The sequence below is a fragment of the Epinephelus fuscoguttatus genome, linkage group LG6 (genome assembly GCF_011397635.1).
Source record: "Epinephelus fuscoguttatus linkage group LG6, E.fuscoguttatus.final_Chr_v1".
Classification (NCBI taxonomy): domain Eukaryota; kingdom Metazoa; phylum Chordata; class Actinopteri; order Perciformes; family Serranidae; genus Epinephelus; species Epinephelus fuscoguttatus.
The window spans coordinates 6,396,895-6,415,949 of record NC_064757.1 but is presented as its reverse complement, the minus strand read 5'-3'; the positions used below and the strand labels follow the sequence as shown (position 1 = coordinate 6,415,949).

Below are 19,055 nucleotides of genomic sequence, written 5' to 3'. Positions count from 1 at the left end.
AAGTTGTAGTTTTTAATAGTGTTGCTTTGATTTCATTCTATCATGAAGGCATTTACTTTGCTCCCTATGTATATAAAGAGAGGTGGAGGAAATATTAAAACCACCTTGCACAGGACTTTAAATGAATTAATGTTACTATATTGTGTGTTTGTGCTCAGTGATTGTGTCTGCACAACTTTTTGAAGGGGTTAAATATAAAGGCTGATGGGCATTTGTTTAGAGCTGACAAAAACATACCTCTCTAAGGCGCCCAGATGTGAAAAAGCTATTCAGGGCTAAAAAACATTTTCCTGATATTGTTCTAGCACCAGCATGGCACTGTTTGTCTTTGTGTTGAAGGTGTGTGTACCAGGTTATCTGTGCTGCTGATCAGTAGCTGCTGTGTGATACACTCACTGTGCTCAAGGTTACTCAGGGATTGTCTTTAAGGAACTCATTGTCCTCGTCTGTGTTGGCCATAATACTAAACAACCCCAGTATTCAGGAGACTCAAAGGCTTCCTCACCTACTGTAACCCTGATCAAACATGTTCTTGATTTTCTTTGGTGAAAATGTTGAAGACATTAGTAATTGATTTTTTTCTTTCTTTTTTCAGTTGTATGAACTGGATGATGATGAAAAACGCAAAGAGTTTCTTGATGATCTTTTCAGTTTCATGCAGAAACGAGGTAAGTGATTTCCACTTTAGTGCTTTTTTCCCAGCATTCTCTAATATGTCCTTCAATCAATCAGTTAATAACAATTTACCACATTACATGCCCATGGACTCCAGTATTTCCAAAAGTTGAAAATGTTTTGTTTTCCAGTCACAGTCACTAGGTGTACATGCACAGTGATTGGATGACTGTTCTTGTCCCAGTACACAAGTACGGTAGGGGAATCGCTTTATTGATCAGGCCTCTTTTAGGTGCTTCCACTGAACATGGATTTGCTCAGGTAATCTTTTAAATCCAGTGTCGTGAAGCTGTTCAGCCACATTTTGAACAGGCCACTATTTTCTGTTCCTCCCATCCATGTCTTTTCAAATATATAACTCTTTTAGCTGACACAGCATGAACTGTGTTTCCTCGTCTGTCCAAAAACGTACAACTCTTTCACCACTCTAGCTTTCACCATGTTGTTACGGGTCTCTTCGTCTGTTACACATTTAATGCTATTTGACTTCTTGGTCGAAGCGGGGTGGAAACTGTGGAGCATGCACAGAGCGCTTAGGCCAGTTTGGATCTGATTGATTGTATACATGCAGGAAGAAGTTGACTCCAATTTGAATTAGTATGTTTTCAGTCGGACTAACATTTACATGTATTTTAAAAGTCCAGTTGTAGTTGGACTAACACAATAAATCAATTTTTTTTTCTGTCATGTAAATGTACTGACTGTTTCAGGGTAACTAAAATTCTTTGATACATTTTAGACATCAGTAACTAATAATAACAACCCCTGTTCACATCAGAGATCACTTGTGATTTTACTCCTTTATCATAAACAAGTCCCAAGGCCCATTAGTGGGTAAAATTCTGTGGCAGGCTCAGCTTTGACTCTGAAAAACCAATAAAAAAAATCTGTTTGTACAAATAGTCCTGCTGAATTAATTCTATACACAGAAAACAGTGCACTCAGTTGTAAAGCTTCCAAGTGTCTCGTGACCCCATACTATACATCAGCAATAAATCTGCTGAGTAAAATCTTAAATTGATAGGAATGATGGACAAAGTTAAATGAAAATAAGTCTTCGATATTTTTTTTTTTTTTTTAAAAAAACAGCAAAACCATTGTATGTGCACAGTCCATCTGTAAGGGGCCAAACAAAGGCACATGACTACAGTGCAAACGCATGTCACCCAGTGGCCCCCTCAGAAATTTTTCATAGGGGTTTCCAGATGGGACCACGAAAAATCTTGGGGTGGCACACCAAAACTAAAAGCTATAACTGAATTTCAGGAATTCGATCATGCTATTGAAGTATATAGGTTAGCTGAAAACTCTGTCAGTATGGAGAGTTAAGGAATCACACACTGATATACTATGTTTTCTTGTTTTACATTCAATGTTTCTCATTGTCTGATGTGAATAGACTAATACCGGTACAGTTAACATTTGAGTTCCAAAACTATCCTGTGTAAATGTGTTATGGATCTGTATGTTAGGCAGTTCATTGGTCTTCAAATTGGATGGTTGTTCTTTTTCCTCAAAAAGATACACATACAGCTTTAATTTGAAGCAGTACTTTGACCATAAAGAACAAAACTCTTACTGGGAACAAGCCTTCTCAAATTCAGGGGAGACTCATGAGTACCCATAGAACCCATTTTTATTAAGATATCTTGAGGTGAGAGTTCATGGGACCCTTTGAAAATGGCCATGCTAGTTGTTCCCTCTACAAAACTTAGCCTAACTGTAGCTTTATGTAGCCCCCACCCCACAAGCCACACCAACTTTGTTTTTACCAGTGGATGCCTTAGGATGTCTAGTTTCATAAGATACCATTACCTTTGATGTTAGGGTCAGGGGTTAGGGAAGGCCATGAATTTATTTTTAAATCTTTGTGATCTGCTGGAATTAGATGAGAACAAATATATGCACTGTTCCTTTTATCCTTTAGCCTAAACAAGACCACCTGATTGACCTGTAAGGTCCATGACCTCTGACAGCACAGATGTGACTGTGATCATTCTGCAACTTTGACCTTCTTCACTTGTACAAACAATTCAGAAAGACATATGTAGTGGAAAACAACACCCTGGCATTCACAGACCTCCTCACAATCTGATGAGTTATCTGCTTTTGTTGTGTGATGGTGTGTTTTCCCAAAGTGAGGATTCTGCTGGCAGTCGCTGGTTTTGTCGGGGAAATAGATCTGTGTTTAGACCCTTCCATAATATGAGGAAGTTAACCACCCAGCAGAGAATAAAAGGCACTGCCACTTACAATGACTGTCTATTTTAGGAGCACAAGGCTAGCGTGCCATGTTTTTGTTGTTTGGAATTCCTGGTGCTGCTGCACACAATGTTTTACATGTGTGCAGATACATTTGTTTTATGCCCTCACCTGGCTGTCCTTGACTTACAATGCAGTAGACTTGGAATTAGGAAAAACAGATTTTTTAGTGCAGTTTATTTTCCATTCTATGACATCATCTATATTGTTTAAACAAGAATAATCCAGAATTGCTGTAATTTCAGATCATTTTCAGTAAAGTTTCAAATCAAATGTATTACACTCCATGTTGAGCGATGGCAGACTGGGCCGTTTGGTTTCCTGTGCAACATAAGAAAAAAAATACTGCCTCTATTAAGATGAGTTCAGAAGGAATTAAAACTTCAAATAGAAATTTATATGGAAACATTAAATGTATTTTACTCACAGAAAACTTAACATACATATAATAAGAATTTAACAGCTGAAATCCAGATCTATATTGCCAACATTTGGGTAAATTGTCATCATATGCATAAATATTCAGTTATCACATGATGCTATCAAATTTGGAATGCATTTAACAGGTCCGATGCCAGAAGAAAATGTTGACATCCCACTTTTCTGCAAACAACACGTGGTACATTTCAACACGCACACACGGATATTTAGGATGTTATAGGATTAGTTTTGACTCTTTACTGAATATAACAGGACTTTAAGGAAAAGGAGCATTTCTGTTCCCGGTGAAAAAACTGAGGGAAAGGGGATTCACAAAAAGAAAAAAATAGGCATATCATTTACATGCACAATCATCACTCCAAAAAGCTGTTAGAGATAGCTTACCTTGTGGTAATATAAGCAAGGCTTTCCACAAGGAGCTGGGGGGGCTGTTAAAGCCCAAATTTGGTGGCCTCTGCAGTATTCTATCATATCTGATCTTAACTATTGCATATTTTAATGATTGCAAACATGTAGTAAATCATTGTAAAGGCGAAGTAGGCTTCTTGTGCATTTTAGCCCACAGAGTCTGTAAATAGTTATAAACTAGTAGTGTAACAGTTCATAAAATTCACAGTCCAGTTCACGGTTCAGTATGTTTTCAACACAGTAAAAATGTAAAATTTTTCTTGATTTTCAAAATGTGTATAAAAACTAAATCATTAAGTATAGTGCTTTGTTTTTTACTTTGAACAGTGACAGAGCTATACCTGAGTGCATCTTCTGGGGTGTCTTCTTAGCAGCATATAGAATAAAAACGGCCCCTTGAAAAAATATTAAGCTATAAACAAATGCAAACAACAGAAGCAATTCTGTTTCTGAAATGCCAAAATGTCCTTTTTCATGAATAAAAACTAACATCATAATTTGGGCTTTTTTGTACAAGGCAGGGATTATGGTCTGTCTGAAATGGGCTCATGAAGGAATAGTGTAATGGAGCTTGAATGCACTAAGCAATATTTGTAGAGCCTATATTTTCTCTCAAGTCAAGTCACATATCGCAGCTATAAATGTAATAGTACAAGTCCCTGTGGTGATTTCATTTGCCCTGTCTGAATCAGTTGGGAATGGCTGCCGTAAACGCTGTCAGGACAACATTAGCTTGTAGCTTGTGTTCCCCGTTGTTTTCGTCTAGTTCCACCTATTGACACACTGGGGTGATATCAGTGTAAATGAGTTGACATGTTTGAAGTATTCCCACTGATGTAACCTCTTGTTGTGTGACGCAACATACCATTGATTTTTATCCACCACTCTCTCTCACCATCGCCCTCATAATTCACAGAGAGCCCAAAGTGGCTCCAAACAACAAACCTGTAGGTTATTGGAGGATCTCCTATTTCTGGTTTGGTAATGACATTACTAAGCATCTTGCACCTAGTTAGCTTAGTGTAGCTGAACAGAACTTTTGTCATTGCTATGGACTGGTCTCTAAAAATGGCCTGGTCTCTCACCTTAGCATGGACATGTTAATTACTGAGCTGACAGTTTGCTGAGCCACAGTGTAAACAAAGGTTTATTATATTTTATTATAGGTCCACTCAATAACATAATATAATATAATATAATATAATATAATATAATATAATATAAATATCTGTGTTTTGAATGGCTGTAGAGATACATATACAAACATTTTTATTACACAACAGAAAAAACTACACAAGAATATTTTTCATAGGCATATAACTACCTCAATATAATTATCGATTTTCAAATCAAAAATGGCCCGGCAAAGGGATTCTGAGACAGTGCTGGAGAACTTCAAGCCCTAATATGAAGGTTTTGGGAATATCCCAAACACTAAAGTCTCATTTGACCACAGTCCAGCTGTGTGCTGTAGAAAAGCACACGTTGATGAAGTAATGATGTAGCTTGGGTGGTCACTTGGGTTTAGAGACAGTATGGATTGTTGTTGGAGCGTTCAATTAGAGATTGATTTTGGACTTAGTGTAGGGAGACATTGTCAGTGCAGAGCAGATCAGCAGCGGCCTATCTCCACTGCTCGCCTCTGACAACTGTGATCAGAGTGGACTGCTCCAAATATCCCAATCAATGTTTCTTGAAAACATCACTGTCATTCAGCACTGACAAAGAAATGTCAGCCAGGCTAGCTTGCAGTTGTGTCAGAGTGTCAAGAATACAGTGCTCCTTTAATATTGTTGATTTATTGGCTGGCTAAATCCAGACCACAATAATACAACAGGCTTGAGCTTTCTTATTTGAGCTGCATGTTTTAGTCAGCACTGAGCCTGAAATGTGGATGTCAATTTAATAGAAAAATAAATAAATAAATGCTTAATGTGTAAATAAATAGATTCTTAATATATCAAACTGTGTGGATTGCAAAGAGTGAAACCAACAAGTCTTCCAAACTTAAAATGCAAAATATTTTTTTGTCATGGTCTTTCAAGATGATGCATATTTTCTGGTCTGAAACCAGATCAGCAGAATGACATTGTTATCCAGAGCCTTCTAAAATGATAATCAATGTTCGTCCAGCTGCCCTAAAGGGTCAGTTCACCCCAACATCAAAAACACACATTTTTCTTCTTGTCTGTGGTGCTATTTATCAGTCAAGATTGTTTTGGTGTGAGTTCCCGAGTGTTGGACATATTGGCCAGAGCAAAATCTGCCTTCTCTCCAATGCAATGGAACTACATGGCACTACAGACCTTGTTGTGAGCAGATTTATGTAGGAACTATTTTCTTTCTACCATACTACACCCGCTAACCATATTACCATGCAGAAGAAAGCATCCATCTACTCATGGACGAGAGGTTCGTGCTTATGACCGCTTGTAGTGTAAACATTACTGGCATCCACCTCAGCTGAGCTGTAACCTTAGCTAGCTCAATGACACTCTCAAAATCCTCTTACCTTAAGTCAGTGTTGGCGAGGTACTAGTTACATGTAATTAAATTACAAAATCAATGTAATTGTAATCAGTTACAGTTACTGAGAAAAAATATGTAATTACAAATTTCAGTTACTATTTAAAATGTTGGTGATTACAAACAAGTTACCTTACTTCCATACTGATATCCAGCTTTTCAGGCTTATGATGTGGAGTATAATTTGTAACCTCTTAAAATATGAATGAGGATAGTGATGTGAGATAGTGACTACAGTTGCATTTGTGGTAGTGATGAAAACAGTGATAAACAGAAACAAAGCGAGCATCAGATGGACTGCATTCATCATAAATATGCCACAATAATATAAATAACCAGTGCCAATTAATCAGTCAATGAGCATGTGTGTGTGTGAGCCAAGCAGGGCCGGACTGGGACAAAAATTCAGGCCGGGAGTCATACATCAGGCCACCCAGTCCACACATTACATGCTGACACACGTGCACACGGACACACATATGGGCTAAGTAATCACCAAAGCTCATTCACATTCCAGACTGACAGTCACACAACAACTCTATTAAACACAACTGTAACAGCAACCCTACTCATAGTCCTCCTGTCCAGTGCTTTTCTCTTCCCTACCCTCACCAAATGTGCCCCTCAATAAACCAGGACTCCTATATGAATGGGTACATGATTGTATTATTTTGTCAGCAAATCATTTTGATGTCAGCTTATCATAATCAATATGGCAACACCCATATTCAATGCAACAGTAAAACAAGTAAAAATATAAGTCAGCAGCAACTTCAACTTATCTGATCTTATTTCAGTAACATTAGATAGATATTGAAAACTTTTGAACTTATACAGATAAGAGCCTATCCTTAAGAGGGGTCCCCAAACTGTTTCAGCCTGCGCTGCTCTGTACAAAATGGAACCAGATGGACCCTTACTGGTTAATTTGGCTCTTATAGCTTATCATCAGTCATTTATCTGGCCTCGGGTCGGTCCCCATCCTCCCCGGACCTCATGTTGAGAATAACCAGTTTTCTTACTTTTCTATGTTAACTTACTTGTTGCAGCATCATCATTTGACGGCGTCACGCTGCTGCTGGGGGCTGGGGGGGCTCTGAACATATCTGTAAGTTTATGACATTTGGCTGCCTCCTCCTCAATGACCCTTTTTTTTTATCTCTCTCCCGTTCAGCTCCACCTTTCCTCTTTTTGCGGTCCATTGTAACGGCGCTGCTGAGCTGCAGAGCTCCTACTGCACAGTCTGCACACACAGGCACACGTACACACCCTCTGCTCTCTGCTCCACCTGACTCGCCACAACCAAGCTGCTTTCAGTTTACAGGAGCACTGATTTGGGGGCGGGCGCGGGCGAAAAGTGATACAAACTAATCACGTCTTGAATCTACAAAAAAAAAAAAAAATCTTTTTGACCAATCATTGTGACCAATGCTGACAAGCACCTGTCTATTTCTGACAGTGGGCGGGCTCTCTGCCAGCCGGCACGGCCACCTGCGCTGCACAGCCTGTGCTGCACAACCTGCGCTGCAGAGCGCGCCTTACAAAAAAAAAACAAACAAAAAAAAAACAGGCAGGCCAGAGCAGACCACTTGCGGGCCAGGCCACCGGGGAACTCCCCGGTTCTCCCGTGGGCCAGGCCGGGCCTGGAGCCAAGGCATGAAGACATACAGCGAGCAGCAGCGACCCACTGTCCAACACCGGCAAAAGTGAAGATGGAAACAGAGGGCTCGGCGGGGACAGAGCACCTGCTGTAGCATGTGAACACGCTGTCTGCGGTCATTTTGACTTGGCCAGTAGACTTCACTACAAGCCAGGTGGCTGTAGAAACAGGCGATGTGCCATAATTTCTAAAACCAGCTGCTGGCAATTTGACCAGCTGAGTTGCAAGTGACACCATCAGCCAGCTTCAGTTGAGCTCAGATGGCCAGTTCACACAGTTGCAACTTTTCTCTGCAACATTCTAAAATGTTTTTTTCTCATCGTGAACATTTGGTCTGAAGTGAGCTTTACCCTAACTTATTTTTCACTTGAATATGATAATCTAATATAGTTACAACAGTTTGAATATTACCATTGATGTTACCACAATTGAATTGCCTTTAGGTCCTGCCTGTGTACAGTAATAGTTATAAATCACTCTATATGTCTTTGTAGGGAAGTGTCTGGTGTCTAGTTGCAGCCTGGTGTCAGTCATTTATGCAAGATGCACAACTTTTGTGTCTTGTGTGTATAAGGTCGTGATAGACTGAGCAGATGAAAAGAAGATCTGCTCCCCCAGTGTAATTTGTGTGTGAGGGTGGGGGCTGCTGTATTTATCCAATGTGGGAACCTGCTGAGTATCAGGATTAAGTTACTTCAAAAGAGTTTAGTTAGAGGAAACAACAAGATAGTCCTGATATCCCTCTTCCCAGCAACATTTTCTAGCTTCTCCTGGGGGATTCTGAGATATTCCTAGGCCAGATAATCTCTCCAGCATTTTCTGGGTCTACCCTGGGGTGTCCTATCAGTAGGACATGCCTGGAAAAATTGAGGGCCAAACCATCAAGAGAAAAAAAACAAAATGAAGTGTGCACAGATGAAGCTACAGTAGTTTTAAGTGCACAGACTGGCACATGTTCAGACATGCTGCCACTCAGAAGAACCTCATCAGTCATGGGGAATAAACATCATCATTTTCAGTTTGTCCACCCAACCCGGTCACATTCCAAAATTGTTGAATACAGGCGCTGGGGCAGTCATTACAGAGATTGTTGGGGGTTTTTTTGTTTTTCCGGTAATGATGTTTTATTGCCTTCTGATTGGCTACAATGGCCTTACAGTTAGGAGTTATATCGCCACCTACTGCTTTGGCATGTGTATTACATTGCTTGATAGTGGAATCTGTGGTGTCATGTGGACGGAGGTATTTTTATTACACTGCTCGTATGGATGAAAATTTTTTAAAAACTGGAGGCCAAAAAAGTTTGGTTTTAAAAATACCTGTGCTCGTGTGGACTAGGCCTAAGTTAAGAAAGTCTGAGTAGGGCGGTTGGGAAGGATGGTGGATGGGTCCGACAATCACAGACTTTCACCCGAGAGGCCAATGTTCACTTCCTGTATGAATGTAAAAGAAAAAAAACTGTAATTTTTTCATCATCATCAGTTTGCGGTGGTGTACCAACATAGTGCGGTTATTTTGAAAGAGACTATATGCAAACTGTACATTTCCTGTGAAAATTGAAGTGTATTTTGAAAACACACAATGCATGTAACGAGCAGAAGTTGACACAATGTCCCAGAAAGTCAGCAACAGATGCACCCAGGCTACCTTGCAAATCATAAGTTGACATGGAAAGGGGCGATATGTGACAAGGTCAGTGTGGGAATGTGCTGGTCCACCAGTAGAGATTCAGCAATACCGTTTCTACTGCAAGAGCTATTCAGGGCAAGTTATGAATCAAATCATGGCTGGATTCCCAGTGAACTTGAGAAGACACAGAATATACAGCTGCCATCTAAGGTAACATGATTTGGGCAGACATGGTGGAGAAGAGCGAAGCTGGAAATACAGAAACCTGTAACACTTGACATTATTAACTTCTCAGGAACCTTAAACCCTCCATATTAACAGAGTTTTAGTTTTACTGTTCTGAGTCTGAGTGTGGTGGTCAAATCAGATGTGATAAAGTGGTTATTTTCTATTTTCTTAATTGAATTTACAGTTACTGTATCGTGATACATACCATTACTGGTATAGACTGTGATAGAAGATTTTGGTGATATCGCCCACCCCAAGATAAAATTATAAACTGTTTTCTCAGTGCAGCAGTCCCATGTTCTGTGCAGCACATATCATATCGGGACTACACCAGCAGCACAGAATGAGCAAAGTCAAAAGCACTTAGAATAACTTACTTAGTTAAGTTGCATACTCACTCACTTCAAAGGGAAACTTTGCTAATTTTCAACCAGATTTGTGGCATCACAATGTGAACAGTGTGTGCTGATAAATGATGTTTGGCTTCCCCTTGTGCTGTGAGCACCGAGTTCCCTGTTGCCAGCGGTGGTGCCCCCTAGTGGCAGAGTATCACAAGACTGCTTAACAAAGCTCAGACATAGATTCCAAACATGTGCACCAACTTTGGTTACAATCGCTTAAGCCAATTTTTTAATTATGTAACATTATTACATAATTATGTATATATATATATATATATATATGCGTATATACACCATTATGCAACACTGAGACCAACCCAGCCTCACTCTGAACTCATTGAAATCCGGTGCTTGGTCAGTGATGAAAAAAGCCATCCATTTTACATTGGCATGATATGCAGCTGGTAGCCGTTATAGTTTATCGGCACCCGGCTGTGGGAAACACAGTGGGACAAGAACAAAAGTTAAGGCAACAAATGTCCGAGTAGAGCGGGTGGGAGGGATGGTGGATGGGTCCAACAACCACTGACTTTCACCTGCGAGGCTGGTGTTCACTTTCCTGTGAGATTGTACAACCAAACCCTGTTCTTTCTTCCTAAATCCAACCACGGGGCAAAACATAACCACGTGTTCGTTGAAGGGAAAAAAACGTCAATTCACAGTGTTGTACCGATGTAGTACATTTGCTTTGAAAGGGACTGTATGCAAACTGTACATTTCCTGTGAAAACAGAAGAATATTTTGAAAACAACGAATACATGTAACAGGCAGAACTTGATAACAACCAGGTCAACCCAGGGTACCTTGCACGTATGTGGACATGAAATGTCCGTGACCAAATGTCAATATGTGACAAGGTTGGGGTATAATTATGTTGTAAAGACACAGCTTTGAAAGTGTATAATGTCAAAACGGATTGACGAAGGCTACTGAAATTTTCTTGGTAGTTTTAGATTGGCGAAGTCCATAGATGATCCTGGCAAAATTTTGGGACAGTTAAGGATCATAATTGGCATTTCAGGTGTACTTACTGTCAGTTTTACCTTCAGATGAAGTGGTTTGGATCATCTTGGTAAACTGCTGGTTTGTTTTCAACCTGTGTAATGTCCTGACTGCTTGTGTGTCTTGTCCTGTCTGGTGTAATTTAGGGATGCACCTGTTAAGTTCCCTGGGTTGGTATCAGCACCTATACTGATCCGTTTTAGAAAATCGGGCCTGACTTCACACATTGAGATCATTATATAATTCTACATACTTCAATCGAGATGCTGACGCAGGCAGCGGGGACTAGAAAGTGGAGTGTCTTACCTTCTGCTTCATTCCTTTACTGACAGCAGTACAGTGTTTCACTGACATATTTTCTCTTGTCAGAGGAACCCTTAATGGCTTGAATCATGCAGCAGATGGTTAGAGCACCTTTGTGATGTTTTTGCAGTCTCAGAAGCAGGGACATGGAATCCTCATTGAGAGATTCCATCAAAAGTAGAGCAGACAATGGCTGTGATGGCCTCCATTGTGTGCTGATAAATACCCAGGGTGATTTACTGTTGCCCCAGGGCTGTGGTTATTAATTGATTATTATCTCCGAGGACTACCATCAGCACTTTTTCTCTAATAAGTCAACTTTTGTCCCCCACCTAATTGCCTAAGAATACTACGTGGCAGAAGAAAAGACTACTTGAGAGTTACCTTAAAAAATGGCAGAGTCTTCGATCGCTGTGACAGTAAATATTCCTCTTTACTCTGCTGCTGCATCCTGCTCTCACCTTGGAGTTGACTTTCTTTATTTTTATGTTTTTCTCTGTTCTTTGGTGGAGTCTTCACATAGCTAGCACAGTGAAAACAAAGCTGTTGTTTAGGTTCTGCAATTGCAGAGGCATCTGTTCATTTTCTCTCATTATTACAGGATTTATTTAAGTATCTCATGTTTTATATTTTAATTTAGGCAATGTGCTTGTACTTAATGTTTCGTTAACTGTTAACATTTAAGACCTTTGGTTTCTTTTGTTTAGTGGATAAAATGATGTGTAAAAAAGAACATATTTACAAGTGATAATCTGACTGGGCACATACCTGTTCTCCTCAGTTTACCATTACACTGCAGCTTGGGTAGCCAGGTTTGCTCTGCTGTGCAAGCCCAGTTTTACCTTGTTGTCCTGCTGCTTTCATGTTAGGGAATCCTCTCAGAACGACACTTGAGATCAGGAATTTCTGTTATTGACCGGGTACCATCCTCTCCCAATTACACACACAGGAAGCACAATTGCATCTCCTCTGAAAAGCTGACAGTTAGACATTTTATGTCTTGGAGAACCATTCCATATCAAATCTGATCATTTCTCGGCGTGTCGGTGGCTTAGTGGTAGAGCAGGCGCCCCATGTACAAGGCTATTGCCGCAGCGGCCCGGGCTCGAGCCCAGCCTGTGGCCCTTTGCTGCATGTCTCTCCCTCTCTCTCTCTCCCCCTTCACACTTCACTGTCCTGTCAATTAAAGGCAAAAAATGCCGGAAAAAATATCTTAAAAAAAAATCTGATCATTTCTTACCAGAGGTTTGGTTTGTAACAATATTCCATAGAGGGTGGGCACCAAGGTGTTCAATCTCTAATTTTTTATCAGACATTCATATTTTTGCTGTAAAAGATAATGGACATGATCTCACTGAAATAGGTGAAATGCATGACCTCTGAACACAGCATTGCGTGGTGGTGGCATGTAATATATTAAATTACATGGTGGCAGCACATTTGGGTTGAGGTACCAGAACTGCATGGTTTGGTTTAAAGAAAGGTTGTGTTTTTGTTAAAATAACTACTCTTGTTACATATGGGACACAAGTACGTCGTAAAGTGACATAAGTGCATCATGTAACATGACGTAACTACAGCAAGGATGTAAAGAAGTCAATGTTGACTTTTAGTTTCACACGAGACATGAACAGCACTTCTCCTGAGTGGAAGCCTGGTGTTTGACTCATCCGCCACTGCAATCCCCTCCCTATGAACTTTCTTAATGATCGATAATCCACTTTATGGTGACCACAGTTTCTATCTTTTTTTTTTTTTTTTTTAAAAATAATTACTAATTTCTGCCAGCTACGAGCCAGTGACGCTAAGTGCTTGGCAACTAGCCAATCAAAGCTCCACTTTGTACCACATTTATGCCATGTGATATCATTACCAAAGGCTTTGGGCATGCATATTTTGGGGCTATGCCCACATAGCAGCCTCTCAAGCCAAGAGCAATTAAAACACCATTTTAAAATTATTCGGTCAGCCACTGACCTTAAATTGAAGAATAATGATGAATAACAACAGCAATAGAGAATGTCTCCTTCTGTAATCGTTTGTGCTTGGAAGAAAATGACCTCCAAAATGGAAAAGGGCAATGGTATGGCCATTTAATTTGGAATTCCAAGTGAGAATATGGGCAATATCCATCCAGCCCAAGTTTGCTGACATAAACCCATCTGATGTCATAGCAACACAGAAGCACACAGTGAACCGAACAGAAAAACCTTTTCATCAATTTTTACTTTATGTAGTGTTTGTGTTGTGAAGCACATTGTAACAAGCCTGTAGCTGCTATTTTCATTTGTATTCAGCTGATCTGTGCTTGATAGAAGTCTGTGTGAGCATGCATACCTTTGTCTCCATCTACAGCAAAACAAATGCGCACAAGTGCCACAACTTTATACTATTGGCTTTGGTTCACACCATTATGCTCTGCACTCATTTATGAGCAAGACAGTTGACTTATTTTTAATGCCTTTTCTCTACACTAATGGCGTTGTAGTAACTAATGCAGGTCCATGCTTGTGGAGCTCAGAGAACTTATCGTAAAAACTTTAGTTTGCTGCAAGTTTCCATGTTTTCTTGAGCAGATGCACTGGGACGCATTTAGATGAGAAGTTGGGAATTTTGACTTGGAATGATCAACTTCCAATTTGCAGTGAATTACAGCATTGTGTCAATATCCAGAATTATATTGATTTCTAAATAATAGAATAAACAATAAAATGATAAATTATAAAGTATTACAGGCTGTGCCAATGGTACAAAATGGTATAGACTTCTGGTTACCTAGTGGGCGTGGTCGTCTCTCTCCCGCATACCCCACCTCGTTTGGAAGTGTTGTAAACATCGTATGGATGGATAAAATCAGATTCAAAACAATACAACCCTATATACAGTACAAATTTAATTTCTGTTCCTTATTTTGCAATTCGTTTTTATCTGTCTGATATCAACTAAGTCGAAGATCACGTCAGTTGCTGCCAAATGTCATGAGAGTTTGTTGCTAAAACAGAGACATTTCTTGAACAATTAATTAATTAATTTTCTCCTGATGTGTCTGTCTGAAAAATGCCTTAGAAGGGTTGGGGCTTGTGAAAATGGGTCCAATATTTACTTAGATGACTATGGGATGACAGAATTGGTCATAATCTGTTCTCATGTTCACATTTCTCATTGGAATGAAAGAACTCAGGACCGCCGCCAGTCTCCTAAAGAGGCGGGGTAGTGGAGAGACACAGTGACAATGTGACAAAGTGGGCCGTCTCAGTTCACAAAAGTCTCTGGCATGGTAAACATTAAAGTCACCAAACCATCATGTTGTAGTTGTTGCAGTATAAGCTGTATCAGGCTCTGATACACACACAATTCTCAGTTAATTATAGGTTTGGGCCTTTTTATGAGACCTTTTGGTAAGAGGAAAAATGGTGATGTCTGACAGTCAGTGTGTTCCACCCTCCTCCCACCCCACCCCTCCTCCTCGTCTTCATTTTAGGAGTCGAACAGAGGTAGATAAACAGTTGGTTTCCCCTGTGACGCTGCATTAATCGTTCATTTCATGGGTTAAAAGAGCAAAGTCAATGAGGAGAAGAAATTCTCATCCCATTATCGGCTCGGAGGTGCAAAGTGAGCGCATCAGCGATGAAGCCAAGCATAAAGATGATTACTGCACTACTAGAGCTCCTGATGCTCCACATTGTTCCAATTACAAACTCTCTTCTCTTTGCTGCTGAGGGATTAACTGAAGACGACTGTTAGACTCCACGCAAAGTGGATTTCTTCCACCTTGTTCACCATTGCTCATTGTCATAATGATACATGGCCTGATGAGATAGTTTGTGCTGACAAAAGGCCTCCATCCTCACTCTTTTATTCCCTATATCTCTTTCAGGCAATCAGAGAGCCAAATACATCACCCTCAGTATTGAAAGCACATAAATCTTGTTTTAAGAGGCTTGTCTCTCCTCAGATTCTGTCAGACAAAGGCTGAGGCTTTTATTTATTACCTCAATCCTTGTTTGGTTGGCTATTGTGTCTTCAACAAAATAATAGTTTTATAGATCAGCACAGCTACACATTATAATCAGTGGTAATAAAGATAAAGCTGTTGGAGGAGGGTGGAAGCTGAGGAGCTCTAGTGCCACTTTGGTTTTGTATCACACTATTTTACTGTAGAGCTCAGTTCCAGCGCTCCAGCCATTAACCGCATTTCATATATGTCCCTTGAAACAAACAAATGTTTTCTCACACCACATGAAAATGTTTGCTCTCATTTTCTTATTCTGTAAGCAAATATATGTGTCAGTGATTAATCATGCCTACAGTTGTAGTGAAGTTTTGGCTCAGTGTAAAGTTATGTTTAACTTTTCTTTGTTAAAACTTACAGTACATCACTATCCTTCGAGATGTACAGTGAAATGTTAAGTGCAGTAGACATAAAATAACAAAAAGTACAATATAAAGACAACAAAAGACAGAAAAGGCAGTATTTTCCCCACAAAGAAAAGATGTTTAAAAAAAATGTTGGCATCAAACCACGGACATACAATAACATACATTTGTATGTTATTATGTATTGAAAACATTAAAATTTCAGCAGTGTTGTGGTTAACATGTGGTTAGGTTTAGGCACATCACATTTTAGCCTAAAATACTCATTTCTATTCTCCTTTCTTGTAGCACAATCATGGCGAGAAACGCTGCGATGTCTCTGTAAAAAAAAACAAAACATTTTTTGTGGCACTATCCTAAAACTCAGCAGCAAGAGCTCTCTGCCACACGCGGCCCTTGGTTCACATTACTCTTACATTTCAGCAAATTTACTGGCTCCTTGTTAAAAAGCGCATCTGTTTTAAAATACTCCTTGTCTTTAAATCTCTCAGTGGCGTGGCGCCTCCCTACCTTTCCAATTTTCTCCATTTGTACACACCGCCTTGTTTACTACGTTCCTCTGAAGCCCACTTACTTTTAACTCACCCTTCCAGGCTCTGTACTATGGGTGACCAGGCCTTTAGTGTTGCTGGCCCTAATCTGTAGAATGCCCTTCCACAGGGTCTGTGTCAGTGCACATCAGTTTCTTAATTTAAGTTGCAACAAACTCATCCTTTTAGAACAGCCTCTCCTGGTGTTTCATAATATATTTTATGAATATGTTCTTTTATCTGTATATGCATTTCATTACTGTTGTTTTTGCTTTTTGTTATTGCTTATTTGTTAACATTTGTTATGTGCTGATTGTCATTTTTTGTTTTGAAAAGTGTCATTGGGTGGAAGCCGCTTATAAATAAAATGTGTTATAATTATTATTATAATTATTTATCTCCGCTGAAAAAACAGCAATGGGTGACTACAAAACAACCACAGTTTTTGCCCCAAAAGCTGCTGGAAACACAGCATTTACTTGCTGTTGATTTTGAAAAGTGGTCTGCAACTTTGCAGGCGCTCATTAAGGTGACACACCGTCCACTGTCACCTCCACCTCACAATAACAAAGGAGAAATGTTGCTGTGATATCCATGAAACATGAAGATAGTTTTCAGCTTCCTTAGCTCAATCCCTTGGCAGGATCATAGTTCACAATCCTGTTGGCTTGGGGGAAAAGACTTTTCTGAGTTTTTTTCTGTGCTGGTTTGGAGACAGCAGAGATGTTTACCTTGTGGATTCCACGTAGAGTCCATTGCAGGTGTGGTAAGAGTCCTAACAGGTGCTGCACTGATGGTGCACTCGGCCGATTGCAATACCCTCTGCAGTGCTTGGTGGCAGATCAGTGATCTGTGCCATTAAGTTCCACTGTACAATGACTTTAGGGTCTCTGGAGACATCCTGAATTTCAAATATTCTGTGAGACTGTGTGGTGTGGAGTTTTAACTGGTGTTATGTATCTTTAAAGTTTTTGTCAGGGTTTCACATTAGCTTAAAAAACATTCAGTCAGCATTTACTTCTACAGCTAGTGACAAAAACATTACAGTTATTTTATCATATGAAGGGGACTTTTTCATAAGATCAGATTTGTCATGTTGAGCTTTGTCTTCCTTTGAGTTGTCACGTGTCATTTCTTCAGACCAACTCAAACCTCATGCCCGTAGTACGGATTCATTCATTACCGCTGAAATCATTTTTTGTCTCAATCAAGCCTCTCCTGCACTTTCTTCACCAAAGAGCGATGTCCAGGCACCACAGCTTCAGATTTACTGCTGGTATTGTCTCGTGAGAGGGGAACATCAATCTTTTGTTTTAATAGTGTCTCATTCGTTCACATGCCAGCACCGCGGAATGAAGCCGTAATTACTGGCCTTAATTGATGTGGTTTTACCACCTCAGACGATACTTCAGAGCTCTCCTCCCCCCTCACTGTATAGGCCCCACTGCTGTTGTTTGCACTATATTTCTGCGGGTATTGATCGCTATTATGGTAAATCCGATGGGCACAATGGAACTCTATCAGCAAAATGCAGGTTAATTATCTCAGGGTCAACCACTTTGGAATCTTCACAAAGAGCCAGCCGTTCTCTCTTTATTGCTTAACATTAAATTGCAAATACAAATTATTGTCTAGCCCCTTTATTTTGCTAATAAGGGGGCAGGTTGGCAGTCATTAATAGAAGATTACCTCCCATTTTCCACAGATTGTATTTGTGAGTTTTAAACAGGTCCAGACTAATTTATCTGCGGTTCTCTTGTCGTTTCTTTGCCACGTTAATTACTTTTTACTTTATTTAATGCCTGATGTCTATGGTTTGTGAACAGTGCATTAGGAGCAGCTTTAAAGTTTGGCATCTTATATAATTAATGAGATGAAATGCCTAAATATTTGCACGTGTTCAGAGTTTCCCTTGATAGATCATTTCATCATGTCATAGAAATAATAAACTTATAATCAATGAAGCCCTTTCCAGTGGATGCACAGATAAGACATTAGAAACTTTTTTTGAAAGTTATATTTCCTGCTGTTAACAGAGCTGTCAGACATTTGACTGGCTCGAGATAAATTGGCCTTATAAGAAGGTGCAGAAGCCTATTGATGGGAGGAACCAAAGTTAATGGAATTGATTGTGGATATTGTGTTTGCTTTCTGCAGGGACTCCAGTGAATCGGATTCCTATCATGGCCAAGCAGGTGTTGGATCTCTACATGCTCTACAAGCTCGTCACAGAAAAAGGCGGCTTAGTGGAAGTCATCAATAAGAAAATATGGCGTGAGATCACCAAAGGCCTTAACCTCCCTACCTCCATTACCAGTGCAGCTTTCACTCTACGAACACAGTGAGTACGAGCGCAGATGATAACTCCAGATGACTGATAACCTGCACTCAGTGCTCCTAACACCAGGCTAGCCAGCCTAGCAAGTGTGTGTCCAGCATCGAATAAGATACTTTGATGTTTATATTATAACTGGTGATTTTTTGGTCCAGTCCCTGTTGCTTTAATTCATCAGCTTTAATTAAAATATCTTTTCTTGAAATGCCTATCAAAGGTTTATTTGATTATATGTGCCCAGACAGGTGAAAAGCACACTGATCTTCATTTCCTGCAGC

At 39.9% G+C, this 19,055-nt stretch overlaps 1 protein-coding gene across 3 annotated transcripts in view; it reads left to right on the top strand.

The window, feature by feature from the left end:
* Window positions 1-19,055, top strand: part of arid3c (AT rich interactive domain 3C (BRIGHT-like)) — a 126,966-nt gene that overhangs the window by 85,473 nt on the left and 22,438 nt on the right. For all 3 annotated transcript variants that reach the window (XM_049579893.1, XM_049579894.1, XM_049579892.1), the window contains exons 3-4: window positions 596-668; window positions 18,600-18,783. In XM_049579893.1, coding sequence (XP_049435850.1) covers window positions 596-668; window positions 18,600-18,783 — 257 coding nt within the window. The remainder of the gene's footprint in view (window positions 1-595; window positions 669-18,599; window positions 18,784-19,055) is intronic.